The sequence below is a fragment of the Astyanax mexicanus genome, chromosome 4 (genome assembly GCF_023375975.1).
Source record: "Astyanax mexicanus isolate ESR-SI-001 chromosome 4, AstMex3_surface, whole genome shotgun sequence".
Lineage (NCBI taxonomy): Eukaryota > Metazoa > Chordata > Actinopteri > Characiformes > Acestrorhamphidae > Astyanax > Astyanax mexicanus.
Genome location: NC_064411.1, coordinates 6,922,903 through 6,939,420, shown reverse-complemented (window position 1 = coordinate 6,939,420; position 16,518 = coordinate 6,922,903). Strand labels below are relative to the sequence as shown.

At 37.7% G+C, this 16,518-nt stretch overlaps 2 protein-coding genes across 6 annotated transcripts in view; one reads left to right on the top strand and one right to left on the bottom strand.

Annotated features, from left to right (window-relative positions):
- Positions 1-16,518, top strand: part of LOC111188977 (NACHT, LRR and PYD domains-containing protein 12) — a 900,554-nt gene that overhangs the window by 78,329 nt on the left and 805,707 nt on the right. For all 3 annotated transcript variants that reach the window (XM_049476912.1, XM_049476914.1, XM_049476913.1), the window contains exons 5-9: positions 49-162; positions 3,851-3,899; positions 4,204-4,393; positions 4,644-6,444; positions 7,104-7,277. In XM_049476912.1, coding sequence (XP_049332869.1) covers positions 49-162; positions 3,851-3,899; positions 4,204-4,393; positions 4,644-6,444; positions 7,104-7,277 — 2,328 coding nt within the window. The remainder of the gene's footprint in view (positions 1-48; positions 163-3,850; positions 3,900-4,203; positions 4,394-4,643; positions 6,445-7,103; positions 7,278-16,518) is intronic.
- LOC111196387 (NACHT, LRR and PYD domains-containing protein 12-like) overlaps positions 1-16,518 on the bottom strand; it is a 798,826-nt gene that overhangs the window by 144,928 nt on the left and 637,380 nt on the right. The window lies entirely within an intron of this gene.

Here is a 16,518-nt window from a genome sequence, read left to right as displayed (position 1 = left end):
AGTTTCACTGTGTAAATGCTGGAGTTTCACTGTGTTTAATGTTAACAGAACTGAAACCCAGAGAGGAGCTTCTCCAGAACCCAGCTGTGTTTCTATGAAGAGTGACGTGTCCATCATTATTCCTCCTTATTTCAGCAGTGAAGATATGACCTCTGACCCACAGTGAGTGAAACATCACTTACATCATTTACTTTTTCTATAATTTACCTTTTTAAAGCATATAGCACACACCCTCACACACACTCACCCTCACACACACCCTCACACACACCCTCACACACACCCTCACACACACTCACCCTCACACACACCCTCACACACCCTCACACACACACACACTCACACACACTCACCCTCACACACCCTCACACACACCCTCACACACACATACACAGGAGGTCAGTGTGAGATTCACTGTATGTAATGATCATTGTACACAGCTGTGGTGTGATGGGGAGGCGGGGTTTAGATTAGACTGACTGACCTGAACAATGAGAGTAAATTACAGTATCATTATATATCTATATTAGGGGTGTGTAATTCTGATAAAAACAATATCTAAATCATTTTTGTAATTTTGTCAGATAAAAAAAATTTATTTTGCATTATTCAAAAAAATGTTTAGAAAAGTATTATATTGTAATAAACTGCACTTCTTAAATGATCGTAAGATTTGCTTATTAAATGTATTAATCAAAACAATATATTCAATATTTAAACATTAAACTCACACCTCCAAATATTGAACAGTGCACCATGTGACCTACCAGATATTCTTGAATAAAAGCATCAGTGTTAGAAAAGCAAAACTAAATTATATTTATATAAGTTATATCAATCAAATTAAAACATTAATTGTATTAATCACAACAATATTCTGTGAAGGGACAACAATCATTGTGCAGTGTGTTGTGTCTGGCAGACTAGATTATTTTTTGTTTTATTGCTAATGTCAGTATAAATGAGAATATTTTAATGTGCTGAGTAACTGATATTAACTGAGAGCTTTAATGGAGGAAATGAACTCTAGAGTAGCTCCATATTCCACCTTTAACAGAATGGAAAGAGAAAACATGCCTTCAGCTGTGTGTGTGTGTGTGTGTGTGTGTCTGTGTGTGTGTGTGTGTGTGTGTGTGTGTGAGAAAGCATGGGGAAGAGAGAGAGAGATTTGGAGGAAAATGAAGCGTGAATGAAAAACCCAAATTGGTCACAGAAATAACTTGAATTTGACAAAAGTAATACTAAATAAAAATTCTATGAAAATAAATAAATGAAAATCTGACATTGATTTTCAACTGTGCGTCAACATAATTGTTTTAAAAAGTAAACTCATTAAACAGGCCTGGAAAAAATGATGGTACCTTTTGAAAATAATGTGACTAAAGGCACATGTTAAATCAAGGTGTGTCCACTAATTAGCATCACAGGTGTCTAAATCTTGTAATCAATCAGTGGGTCTATATATATAGGGCTACAGGTAGTCACTGTGCTGTTTGGTGAAGTGGTGTGTACCACACTCAACATGGACCAGAGGAAGTGAAGGAAAGAGTTGTTTCAGGAGAAAATTTAATTAAATTAAAAGCACGTTAAAGTTAAAGGTTATTTTTTAAGCATTTTTAAGCAGCTTGAATTCCTGTGATTACAGTTCACATATTATTCAGAAATGTAACATCCACAGGACTGTAGCTAACCTCCCTGGACGTGGCCGCAGGAGGAAAATTGATGACAAATCAAAGAGACGGATAATACGAAAGGTAACAAAAGAGTCCAGAAAAACTTCTAAAGAGATTACAGGTGAACTTTAAGCTCGAGGAGCATCAGTATCAGATCACACCATCACTGTTTGGGCCAAAGTGAACTTAATGGGAGACGACCAAGGAGGAGACCATTGTTGAACATTAAAAAGCCAGACTGGAAATTGCTAAACTACATGTTGAGAAGCCACAAAGCTTCTGGAACTTTTTGTCAAGGCACATCAGCTCTATGTTTACAGACAGAAAAATGAAGCATATGAGGAAAAGAACACTGTCCCTACTGTGAAACATGGTGGAAACATGGTGCTTTGCTGCACCTGGTACAGGGGGTCTTGAATCTGTTCAGGGTACAATGAAATCTCAAGACTATCAAGAGATTCTAGAGAGAAATGTGCTGCTCAGTGTCAGAAAGCTTGGTCTCAGTCGCAGGTCATGGGTCTTGCAACAGGATAATGACCCAAAACACAGCTAAAAACACCCAAGAATGGCTAAGAGGAAACATTAGACTATTCTGAAGTGCTTCTATGAGTCCTGACCTAAATCCTATTGAGCATCTTTGGAAGGAGCTGAAACATGGAGCCGTCTGGAAAAAGCTCTTTCACCACTGAGACAGCAGGAGCAGTTAACTCATGAGGAGTGGACCAAAATACCTGCTGAGAGCTGCAGGAATCGTTTAATTGCAGTGATTACCTTAAAAGGTTGTGCAACTAAATATTAAGTTAAGGGTACCATCATGTCTGCTCAGGCCCAGGTTTCATGAGATTTTTATATATATTTTATATACTTCTGTTGAAGCATGGCTGAAAAGCAATATCTGACTTTCATATGTTCATTTTCATAGCATTTTTATTTATTATTACTTTTGTCAGATTCTAATTATTTCTGTGACCATTGTGGGTTTTTCTTTCATTAACCGCGGGGTACCAACAATTTTGTCCATGTGTACGTGTGCTCTGTTCTGTCCTCTTTTATACTAAATTAAACACAATTAATGCTACTTCTGCTGAAACTGCTCTGCTAACGTATCTAAAATATTATTGATGGTAAACTAAAGCTTATATAAGCGCTGAATCGTTTCTCCTAACTGTACGAAAAATATTCTCTACTCAAAGCTTTATGACACAGAGCACATTAGCGCCATCTGGTGGCCAAACCACAAAGTGCTTTATGTGTCTGGTGGAAATTTTTTTTTTGCTAGGATTATTGCTTCTAAAACTATGTTCCAGTGTATTGAAAACAGGACATTTATTGTTTCTTTAATAGCATTGAATAAAACGTCATCATCTGTCGTGCATATATTTATCATCTCAGTTGCTGGGGTGAGTACATACATCCAGCAATGGGAGAATGTGTTTTAGTACAATACATAGACCAGTAATGTATTCAGAATTAATTATAATACACTTTAAAACATATTATGTTAATTGAAATTCTGGAAAACCTTTTAGCTGTTTTCTTTCTAATTACTTTCACATTGCTGCTGAGCTGCTGAGCTACAGCTACTGATTGCTCACCTGAATGTTTGAGTATAAATACCCCTTAGTTTCAGCTATTAGTTGCTGAGTATTGAATCTTGGTTCCCTAGCTCTTCTAGGACACGTATCTCTTTATTATTCTGCCTTATCGTTTATTGACCCCTTTCTCTTTTACTGTTTACCCTTTTTGCCTTGCTCAGATTATTGTTTGTTGCTTTCTGTTGCTTGTTATTAGACCACCCTTCTGCTTATTCCACTTCTGTCTATTTCTCTGTGTACCGACCCTGCTTTCTCCTCTCTACTGGTATGTTGTTTGTTTATGCTGGCTTTATGTTACTGACCCTGCCTGCTTTAGACTATCCTTATCTGCTTGTCCCTTTTGTTAATAAACTGTTTAAACTGTTTGACTCATATCAGCGTGTGTCTCTCCTGGTTCTGGTATTCCTGATACATTTATTTACATTTTATTTTAATTACAGATTAATCTTTTCTTTGTATCTGTTATTTGCTGCTATTCTTTATTTTATTAATAATCTCACCATATTTTATTGAAACACGTTTTTTTTAGATCAGCTGATTTAATAATGTGGATTACAGTGTGGCTTTTCTGTTCATCCACAGTGAGAAGAAAAAAAACTTTTCCAGAAAAGAACTGGACCACATATTCAAGGTTAGTACTGAACCAAATATATGATGTGAATCTCCCTGATTTATTTTACATATAAATGTAACTTTACTTTAAAGTTTTGATACTAATCATAATTTATTCACCTTCAGTTTAATAGAGTATTATAACTGTATTATATATTAAATAATGTTGATATTAATGCAATAAGATGCTGCTCAGCAACATGATGTTTAAATCATTTTACAGACCAGAGCATCTATAACTCATTTTCTCCTCAGATCAGTGTCATCATCTCTCTCTGTACTGTATCAGCTTTAGTGATTCTCTGATGTTTGTTCTTAATCAGAAGCTGCAGGAGATGTTTTTCTCTCTAGTAAAGAACGAGCTGAACACATTCAAGAATCTCCTAAATCCAGATTACCCAGCATGCTCTGAGGGAGAGGTGGAGGATGATCAGAAGGAGGGGGTGCTGAAGGTCACACTGCACATCCTGAGGAACATGAATCAGACAGACCTCGCCAACACACTAGAGATCAGTAAGAGTTCTGGGTCATGAGAATGGGGAACAACTAGTGCTAATTTATTTCCTCAGAGGAGTTCTGCTTTTCAAATTAGAATAATAGGCAATAGTTAACTGGATTTTGTAATTACAATATATTGTGTCACAGCATCAAATGTTTCCTTAAACCTTAAAATTATCTACTGTATCAAAGTTGTTCTACACAGGGGTCTTTCATGAAGATCACAGCTAATTACATTTTCCTTATTCTCTTCCTCTGCAATCAGAATTGACCCCAGCATGCCAACGAAAGCTCAAATCCAAGCTGAGAGATAAATATCAGATACTTAATGAAGGAATCTCAGGCCATGTAAAGTCAGCACTTCTGAATGAGATCTACACAGAGCTCTACATCACAGAGGGAGATGGAGGAGATGTCAATCAGGAACATGAGGTGAAACAGATTGAAGCTTCATCCAGGAAAAAAACAACACAGGAAAAACCTATCAAATGCAACGACATCTTTAAACCATTACCAGAACAGAAACGACCCATCAGAACTGTACTGACTAAAGGAGTGGCTGGAATAGGAAAAACAGTCTCTGTGCAGAAGTTCATTCTGGACTGGTCTGAAGGAGAAGTAAATCAGGACATTCTCTTCATATTTCCACTTCCTTTTAGAGAGCTGAATCTGATGAAGGAGAAGAAGCTCAGTCTTGTGAATCTTCTTCAGAGCTTTTTCCCAGAAACACAAGATTTAAAACCAAGACATTATAAGGGCTACAAGGTCATGTTCATTTTTGATGGACTGGATGAGTGTCGACTGCCTCTAGATTTCCAGAACAATGAGAACTTGGTGAATATAGAAGAGCAAACCTCAGTGGATGTTCTGCTGACGAACCTCATCAAGGGGAATCTGCTTCCCTCTGCTCTCCTCTGGATCACCTCTCGACCAGCAGCGGCCAATCAGATCCCTCCTGAGTGTTTTGACCAGGTAACAGAAGTGCGGGGTTTCAGTGACCCTCAGAAACAGGAGTACTTCAGTAAGAGGATCAGAGATAAGGACCTGGCCAATAAAGTCTTCACACACATCAGATCTTCAAGAAGCCTCTACATCATGTGCCACATACCGGTCTTCTGCTGGATTACAGCCACTGTTCTAGAGAGAATGCTGAGTGAAGCTGAGAGTGCAGAAATTCCCAAAACCCTGACGCAGATGTTCACACACTTCCTGATCTTTCAGATCAAACACAAGAGCCAGAAGTACAGTGGGAAAAGTGACATTGATCCTCAGCAAATTAGAACAAGTATCCTGGCTCTGGGGAAACTGGCATTCCAGCAGCTGGAGAAAGGAAACCTGATCTTCTATGAGGAAGATCTAAGAGAGAGTGGCATCGACATTAAAGAAGTGTCGGTGTACTCAGGAGTGTGTACCCAGATCTTCAGGGAGGAACATGAGCTGCACCTGGGGAAGGTCTTCAGCTTTGTACATCTGAGCGTTCAGGAGTTTCTTGCTGCTTTATATGCATTTCTCTGCTTCATTGACAGAAGCTTTTTGAATCAGCAAATCCCTGAAAACCAAAGCACTGAACTATCTGCAATCTTCAGCAAGTCAACGATTACTAAATTCCTCAGCAGTGCCATAGACAGTGCCTTACAGAGTGAGAGTGGACACCTGGACTTGTTTCTTCGTTTCCTCCTGGGTCTCTCACTGAAGTCTAATCAGACTCTATTACGAGTCGTACTGACACAGACAGAGAGGATCTCTCACAGCAATGAGGAAACCATCAAATACATCAAGAAGAAGATTGAGGAGAACTCATCTCCAGAGAAATCCATCAATCTGTTCCACTGTCTGAATGAACTGAATGATCATTCTCTAGTGCAGGAAGTGCAGAAATACCTGAGTGGAGGTGGTGAGCGTCGTCTTCAACAGGCCAGGCTCTCTCCTGCTCAGTGGTCAGCTCTGGCGTTTGTGTTGGTGAACTCAGAAGAAGAGCTGGAGGAGTTTAACCTCAGTAAATATCATCCATCAGAGGAGTGTCTTCTGAGACTGCTGCCAGTAGTTAAAATATCCAGAAGAGCTGTGTGAGTATTTTTATTCAGGCCTTCACACAGTTTTTAATAAACTGCTGATGTGTAGAATCAGTTTCCATTCAATCACTGATGGATCTACATTATTCACATTGTTACATATAAGCATGCATTATCCTTTGTGTGTAATAATAATCAAACCATCATTTTAATGTAAACAGTACATGAAGTTTCTGTCTTAGACTGATTAAATACAATCTTAAAAAAGTTATATGTTTTTGTTAAAATAAATGCACATCTCTTGCATCTTGCATCTCAATATGCTTTGGAGAAATGATGATTAACAATACAACATAACAATTTCATATAGAACATACATTTTAAGTGTCTGTATTTATTTCTAACCTATATATATGTGGGAGAAGGTGTAATGTTTTTCCAGAGTTTAACTGGGAAAATAGAATAAATTCACATACTCCAAAAAGCCTTGCTCATTCTATGTTTTGTTAAACATTTTCTTTTCTATTTTAACTCATTATAATCTGTCCCAGAGCTTTTGGTGAACTGTATGCCCATGCTGATCACAAATAAAGTGGAGATTTCTGCATGTTAACTGTTTCAGTATAAAGAAACACCAGCTATTCTTTGTCAATCCATTCAAATATTCTTCTTTGGGTTTATTGTGAAATCATTTGTTTATTCTTGATTTTTAGACTAGCTTCATGTAATCTTGGAGTAAAGACGTGTGAAAATCTGGAATCAGTTTTATACCTGGAAAACTCCTCCCTGAAAGAGCTGGACCTCAGTAACAACGACCTGCAGGATTCAGGAGTGGAGCTGCTCTCTGCTGGACTGAAGAGTTCACAATGTAAACTGCAGATTCTCAGGTCAGTGTTTCTGTGATTTTTCATTTGTAATTGTTAGGGATGTCGGCGTTAAATCATTAACATACGCTGTTAAGTTGGAATCAGTAACGCGTTACTATTTTTTTAACCCAAGTTTTATTTCGGCACCAAGTTTGACCCCAACTTCTGCCGTAATCTGCCCCGCCTCCACCCAACATGCAGATTTCTTTTCTGGTTTAACGACTGAAGCGCTTTAATGCGGTGTCCAGCTGTAACAATCCGGTTCAGACTTCCAGCTCAGACCTGGATAGAGAGCTTTGTTGCTCTCTCTCCATTTCTCTGTTTGTGTTTGTCTCTCTCCATTTGTTTCTCTCTCTCTCTCTCTCTCTCTCTCTCCGTTTTTGCAAAAAGTTTTACACAAAAAATAAAATCCACAATCAAAATGTTAAGAATCAAAAGCAAAAATTGTATGTTGCAAATTCAAAAGAGAAAAAATATATAGCAAATATATATATTTAAATATACTTGGTTACTTTATTTCAGTTTGGATTTGGCCAGTCTTTGCTTTCATTTTTGTGTTTTTGTGAATTTTTTTGTGGAGTTTTTTGGATTTTGCTGTTAAAGACTTTTGCTTCTGGAATCTCTCCCTTGCTTCTGCTTTAGTTTTTTCTTCTGAGTTCTTTTCACAGGTGGGCGGGGCTTAGAAGAAGGCCTTGAATCTCCATTGGCCAGCTGGTTCTGGACTGACCACGCCCACCCCTCCAATTTCAAGCATCCTTCCAAAAACAGAGAGGGAAAAGCTTCCACTGCATAGCAGCAGCAGCGGATTGTGTTTACAGTTACATTTCATACAAACGTTCTGTTTAATGTTATATAATGTTATATTATTCTCTGTTTCACTCCATTAAAAAGCTCACATTAGCGTGCTAAATTTTCATGCACAAAGTAGGTAACTAGCTAACTCACTAGCTCAGTGACTAGGTAACTCACTAGCTCACTGAGTAGGTAACTCACTAGTTAGCTAATTAGGTAATTAGCTAACTCATTAGCTCACTGAGTGGGTAACTATCTAACTCACTAACTCACTGGCTAGGTAACTATCATACTTTGGGCATGAATATTTAGCACATCTCACTAATGTGAGCTTTTTAATGGAGTGAAACAGAGAATAATATAACATAATATACAGTGCCCTCCATAATTATTGGCACCCCTGGTTAAGATGTGTTCTTTAGCTTCTCATAAATTGAGTTTTGTTCAAAATAATATAGGACCACGATGGAAAAAAGAGTAAAATACAACCTTTAACTCAAGTGAATTTATTCAGTAGGAAAAAAATCCCACATTAAGAAATAATTATTTAACATCAAATCATGTGTGCCACAATTATTAGCACCCCTGATGTTAATACTTTGTACAACCCCCTTTTGCCAACAAAACAGCACCTAATCTTCTCCTGTAATGTTTCACAAGATGGGAGAATACAGAAAGAGGGATCTTTGACCATTCCTCTTTGCACATTCTCTCTAAATCATCCAACGACCTGGGTCCTCTCCTCTGCACTCTCCTCTTCAGCTCACCCCACAGGTTTTCAATGGGGTTGAGGTCTGGGGACTGAGATGGCCATGGGAGGAGCTTGATTCTGTGTGCGGTGAACCATTTCTGTGTAGATTTGGCCACATGTTTAGGGTCATTATCTTGCTGAAAGACCCAGTGACGACCCATCTTCAGCTTTCGGGCAGAAGCCACCAGATTTTGTTTTAAAATGTCCTGGTATTTTAGAGCATTCATGATGCCATGCACCCTAACAAGGTTCCCAGGGCCTTTAGAAGAGAAACAGGCCCACAGCATCACTGATCCCCCGCCGTATTTCACAGTGGGCATGAGGTGCTTTTCTGCATACTCAGCTCTTGTGTTACGCCAGACCCACTTAGAGCATTTGTTGCCAAAAAGCTCTATCTTTGTTTCATCTGACCAAAGCACACGGTCCCAGTTGAAGTCCCAGTACCGCTTAGCAAACTCCAAACGTTTGCGTTTATGATTGTGAGTGAGAAATGGTTTCTTCCGTGCATGCCTCCCAAACAGCTTGTTGGCATGTAGATAGCGCCTGATGGTTGTTTTGGAGACTTTGTTACCCCAAGAAGCTACCATTTGTTGCATGGGATTTTATTTCCCCCTTAAAATTTACTTGAGTTAAAGGTTGGACTTTACTTTTTTTTCCCATCGTGGTCCTATATTATTTTGAACAAAACTCAATTTATGAGAAGCTAAAGAACACATCTTAACCAGGGGTGCCAATAATTATGGAGGGCACTGTAACATTGAACAGAACGTTTGTATGAAATTTAATTGTAAAAATATGCCGCTGCTGCTGTGCACTGGAAGCTGTTCGCTCTCCGTTTTTGGAAGGATGCTTGAAACTGGCGGGGTGGGCGCGGTCAGTCTCAGACGAGGGTTCAGGGAACCCGTCAGTCCAGAACCAGCTGACCAATGGAGATTCAAGGGGCCGCCTTCTTAGCCCCGCCCACCCGTGAAAAGTGTGACAAATCTCAGAAGCAAAAAACTAAAGCAAAAGCAAAGGAGAGATTCCAGAAGCAAAAGTCTTTATCAGAAAAATAAAAAAAAATCCACAGAAAATTCACAAAAATAAAAACAAAGACTGGCAAAATCCAAACTGAAATAATTTTCAAATAACTGCAAAGGATACTAAAGTAACCAAGTATATTTAAAATACTTGGTTACCATCCCCCCCTCTTCGGAGAACCTTTAAGACTTTATTCGTATTAATACAAATTTCTGATAACTGAGGTCACTGTGCAGAGGGAGGACATAACGATGTGTATATACAAATAAACCAAAATAGAAAACAATATATAGGGGAAGAGAAGAGAGAGAGAGAAAAAAAAACAAAAGAAGAAGTTGTGCCCTTGAAAGAAAAAGAAAAAAAGAAGAAAAAAAAAATATTATAGTATGGGTTCCTATATGTTTCCATTTATCCATCCCTAACATAATAACACACAGAATAACAAAAAAATAAATAAGTAAATAAAAATAGCTAAATGTCTTATATGTTAAATGTGTTACGTGACTGTGTGCATGTGTGTGTGTAGGAACATTCATGTAGCGGTGATATATGGATGATGTGTTTATAGATATATAATGGATGTGTGTAGGTTATCTGTTAAAGACTGATGGAGTCACTGATGTAGGAGGTTGTTTAATGCTGACCAGGTTTTTATGTGTTCATGAGTTCTGTTTTTGAGAGATGCAGATATTTTTTTACATTTTCTATGTGTTCTGTGAGTAAGTTTTCCCATTGACTGATGGTGATTTTTTTCCTTGATTTCCTTGAGTTTGTGAGAATAGTTTTTTTGGCGATGATTAGCACCACCAAAAGTGCTCTGCTTTCCTCCTGGTTTAGGTTTGTGGTTCACGTGTCACCAAGCAGGCAGAGTGATGGGAATGGAGAGATTGGCTGTTAAAATAGTGGAGTTAGCCGAGTTATAACAAGCTGCCAGAAGTGTTTGATTGGTGGGCAGTACCATAGAGCATGTATGTAGTTGTCTGGAGTGTTTAGTGAGCAGTGTATGCAGATTTCTGAATCTACTAATCCCATTTTATGAAGCTTAGTGTAGTGTACCCTGTGAATTACTTTATATTGTATAAGGTGGAGGTTAGTATTGTTAGTCATGGTAAATGTGTTTTCTATAATGTTTCTCTAGAAATCAGCATTGGGGGTAATTAAGATATCTTCTTCCCATTTTTTATTGAGATAGTGACTGTTTGGTCTAATTTGAATAAAAGTCTATATATTTTTGATAGAATTTTGTCTGAAAAAAGAGATATTAAGGAATTCTGAAATTGGTGGGCTAAGTTCTAGTATTGGGTAATTTTTGATTTTTGAGTTTAACATAGATCTAAGTTGGAGATATTCCAAAAACTAGTTCCTCTCAAAGCTATATTTCTAGGTTAGATGTGAGAAAGTAGCCAAGTTATGTTGTGTAGAACGTGGTGTAAATGTGTGATACCTTTTTCTTTCCGTTTTTGTAGTTTTGGGTTTTTTTTTGGTAGTGGGAAGTCGGGGTTGTGCCATATGGGTGAACAATTAGTGGGTGCAAGCCTAGTGTTTGTGTTCTTATGAATTTTCCACCAAGCTGTCAGAGTCGAAGATATAATTGGGTTTTTGAAACAAGAGTGGCGATTGATTGTTGTGCTAATAAATGGTAAGTCTGAGATTTGTATTTCATTAATTGATGTTTGTTCTACTTCTCTCCATATTTCATCAGTTTGATTTGGTTTTATCCATTTAATAATGTACTTTAATTGGTTTGCAGAGAGGTATTGTTGGAAATTTGGAGCTTCTAGGCCTCCCTGAGTTCTTTGTTTTTGTAATGTGGTTAATTTAATTCTGGGTGGTTTATTTTTTCCAGTAGAATTTAGAGATGATTGCTTCTAAGGTTTAAACCACGTAGGTGTAGGTTGGATGGGAATACTTGAGAAGAGGTATTTTAATTTAGGTAATATTGTCATTTTGATTGTGGATATTGGTAGGATAGTGGTAGGTTCATCCAGCGTTGGATATAATTGTTGATGGTTGTGAGTAGTGGTCTAAAATTAAAGGGATAGTTCGGTATTTTTGACATGAGTCTGTATGGCATCATCATAACCAGTGTCGTGCATCCACACTGACTTACCCCCCACAGTGTCCTGTGAGCCGAGTTCTTGTCCAGTTTAGGTCAAAGCGAAAGTAGTCCGGCATGTTTGCTGGGGTCAGGAAAATAACTCCTTTTTCTTCCCAAAGCAGTACGTGTTCAAAAGAGTGATTTATTTGCATCACAAAAAACTAACCCTGCAAAAATCACGCCTCGTACTTTCTCTCATTTCGTATCAGTGCGCGTCATTCTGACAGCGAGCTGCGCACGCGTCATCTTGTTCTGTGTTTTGGCAGTGCTTAGCAGCTGTGTTCAGACTAGCAACGCAAATGAGCTAACTTTAGGGAGAAGTCTATTGGCTTTTATAAGCTTTGTAAACACATATATATATATAGCTAGGTGTGTGGGTGTGTGTGTGTTAAAATGGTGCGGACTTGTGACTATCCAGGCTGTAGCAACAAAGATGTGGCTGATTCTCCGCAGAGTTTTCATCGTTTTCCTGTGACTGATGTTGCTCTGAGGAAACTTTGGGTACTAGCGCTGGGCATCCATGTGGACACAAAAGTGGAAAAAATAAAAAAGCTTCGTGTTTGCAGTGCGCACTTCAGCGATGATGACTTTTTATCTAATTCCATTTGGCAAAGTTCAACATCTGTATACTCGGGTTCATAAAGATATCCCCGTGGCTCTGAGCGGTGATCAATGTTTTCCTCGTCACTCTCGTAGTCAGACATGTTCTCGAGGCGAGAAGTAAACAAAGCGACCCAAACACGTAGGCTAGCTGTCAGGTTGCAGCGCTGCGCGCATTGATATGGAACGAGAGAAAGTAGGACCCAAGTGATTTACGAGGCGTGACTTTTGCAGGGTTAGTTTTTTGTGATGGAAATAAATCACTCTTTTGAACACGTACTGCTTTGGGAAGAAAAAGGAGTTATTTTCCTGACCCCAGCAAACATGCCGGACTACTTTCGCTTTGACCTAAACTGGACAAGAACTCGGCTCACAGGACGCTGTGGGGGGTAAGTCAGTGTGGATGCACGACACTGGTTATGATGATGCCATACAGACTCATGTCAAAAATACCGAACTATCCCTTTAAGTGTGTGCAGCTCAGACAGCTGGATGGAAACTTTAATGCCCAGGTATGTGATGTGTTCAGTGCACATAGGGATAGGGAGTGACTGAACTGCTGTGTCTGATAAGTTCATGTTAAATGGTAGAACGGTGCATTTAGACCAGTTAATGGAATAATCTGAGATTTTAGAGAATGTTTTAATTATTTGTGTAGTCTGAGGAATTGAGGAGAGTGGGTTTTGTAGAAATAGTAGAATATCATCTGCATAAAGGCTGATTTTTTTTGTTCGGTAGTGTGGGTATGGATACCTTTTGATATTTGGGCATTGTTGTATAGCTGCTGCTAATGGTGGAGATGAGCTAATGGTGCAAATGAGGAGAGAGTGGGCATCCTTGCCTAGTTCCTCTGTGCAGTGTGAAATTCTGTGATATTAGTCCGTTAGTATTGACTGTGGCTTTGGGTGAAGTGTAGAGAGTTTTAATCCATTCTATAAATGATTCTCCAAAACCTAGTTAATGTAGTGTAGTGAAAAGGAATTTCCAATTAACCTTATCGAAAGCCTTCTCTGCATCTAAAGTGACTATTGCAGTTTTTGACTTATGGACTGTTGTGTGATGTATCAGATTGAGTAGTCTGCACATGTTGGTAACTGATTGTCTGCCTTTGATGAAGCCGGTCTGATCAGGATGTATGAGGGGTGGGATAACCGTTTCCAGTCTGGTAGCTAATGTCTTACTTATTAGCTTTGTGTCTGTGTTTAATCAATCAATCAACCTTTATTTTAAACTCGGAAGTACATTGAGGGTGACCCTCATTTTCAATGTAGCCGAGCAAATACAATAGTGATTGAAAAAGCAAAATTAAAAGCAAATATTTAATATTTATGAAACAGAAGAATAAAACTGAAACTAAAAAATAAAACTATTTAGTAATAAGAATAAAATAAAAAAAAATTAAAAAATTAAAAATATATAATAACAGTATTACTGATAAAACATAATTTAAAAAAATTCAATATTAAAATAAAATAATTATAAGAAAGTAAATACAAAAACAAAAATAAATAAATATATAAATAAGTAAATTATATAAAATAAATAAAAGGAATATAAATATATATATAAAAAATAAAATAATAAGAGAACTAAAACGTGAAGTAAAATAAATAATTAAGATTGAGTAAAACAGGTACAGGCTGTCTGAAGGTGGTTAGATATTAAAAGTTTAAAATGATTGAGTGACACCAGTGAGCTGAGTTTTAGTGTTTCCTGTAGTGAGTTCCAGCTCGCCAGTGCACTGTAGCTAAAAGCAGATTTTCCCAGTTCAGTAAAAACTCTCGGTACCTGGCAGCTGATCCAACCACTGGAGCGAGTCTGATAATTACTGTTATTAAAATTTATCAATGAAGTGATGTATTCTGGCATATGACCGGAGAGTGTTTTATAAATTAAAATTAACCAGTGCATTTCCCTTCGTGCAGCTAATGGAGGCCAACCAACTTTTCTGTACAGGTCACAGTGATGAGTTCTATAAGGGTCGCCAGTGATGAACCTTAGAGCAGAGTGATATACTGGATCCAATAAATTGAGGGAACTGGCGGAGGCATATTTATAAATGACATCACCATAGTCTAGAACAGATAAAAGGGTTGCCTCAACAATTGTTTTCCTAGCGTGCATGGGGAAACAAGCTTTATTTCTATATAAATAACCCAGCTTCTGTCTACATTTACTGACTATTTTAGAAATGTGAGGTTTAAAAGTGAGTTTCTCATCCAGCCATATGCCGAGATATTTATATTCTGTAACTCTTTCAATGGTGGATCCTGCCAGGGTAGTAAAATTTACACAATTAACATCACTATTAAGAGATCTGGAAAACAGCATTAACTTAGTTTTCTTAGCATTTAAAACTAGTTTGTGAATATTTAGTGTGCTTATTTAGTGCAGTCTGTAGAGCATTAAAAGAGTTCTGTAGTTTTATTACTGCAGCATGTATAGAATCAGCTGAGCAATATAAGATTGTGTCATCTGCATAAAGGTGTATTTTGCAATCTAAGGAAGAAACAGAGGCAGCAAGATCATTAATATATTAATAAATATATTAAATAAAACTGGACCCAGAATGGAACCTTGGGGGACGCCCTTAGAAATAGCTAGGAAATCTGATTTATAATTATTGAATGCTGTGTATTGTTGTCTGTCTGTGAGGTAGTTTTGGGACCATTCAAGAGCTTTTGCATCAAAGCCAATCTTTTTTAAATTTCTTAAAAGAAGAGTGTGATCAACTGTATCAAAAGCTTTCGTTAAATCAATAAAAACAGCTGAACAGTGTTTCTTCCTGTCTAAGTCTGAATACAGATCATTTAAAACCAGTGTTACAGCCGAGATAGTGCTGTGTCCTTCTCTAAAACCAGACTGATAATTGGATAAAATAGAATTTTCATTAAGAAATGATTTCAGTTGGCTGTTCACTAGAGATTCCAAAATTTTTGCTAGACATGATAATTTTGAAATTGGCCTATAATTGTTCAACTCTGTTGCCTCACCACCTTTATGCAGAGGAATCACATGAGCTGTTTTCCAGACCCTGGGAATTCTGCAAGATAAAACTGAGAGATTAAAAATATATAAAATATAGTCTAAAATAACTGGAGCTGCAAGACGCAGGAAAAAGGGGTCCAGTCCATCTTCTCCAGTAGCTTTTTGTGGATTAATTTTCAGCAGGACATTAGCAACTATGTATGGAGAGAAGGGCTGGAGTGAGAAGAGACCTTTTAAAAACAATAGGGTTGAGATCAGTTTGATTTAATAATGGATTTGTATTAGTGTTATCAAATATGTGACCAGCTGCTGCAAAGTGAGAGTTAAAAATCTGACAGAGTTCCTTCTGATCTGAGATCAGCTGATCATCCACTAAAGCCCTGGTAGGAAAGGGATTGGAGTTCTTTTTAAGGGAATTTACATTTTTCCAGAAGTTCTGGGGGTTTGTGGAGTTGGAGATTAAGCTAAGGTAGTATTCTGATTTGGCTTTTCTAACAGCAGAAGTACATTTATTTCTCAATTGTCTAAAGATTAGCCAATGGTCTTTCTCCCCTGTGCGTCTTGCAATTGACCAAGCTCTATTTCTGGACTTAAACAATGAGGAAACATCGCCAGTAATCCAGGGACTTGACCTGTCTTTAATTCTTGACTTTTTGTGGTGGGCATGTTTGTTTACCACTGTTAAAAAAGAATTCTTAAAATGGTTTAATGCTAGGTCAACATCTGTGATTTCAAGTGTAAGGTGTATGTCACTCATTGCCAAGTCAGAAAGAAAAGCTTGATCATTTAATTTTTTTAAATTTCTTCTAACCACCATCCGAGAGCCCGTTTTATTCTTACAACTGGTTCTTATGCATCCGATTGGGCAGTGATCACTGATGCCAAGTTCGAAAACTCCTGAGGCAGTAATTTTGTCCATTTTATTAGAAAGAATTAAATCTATCAATGTTGATTTGGTTGGATCTTTCAAGTTTGGGCGTGTTGGTTCATTTATTATCTGTGTAAGGGTAAGA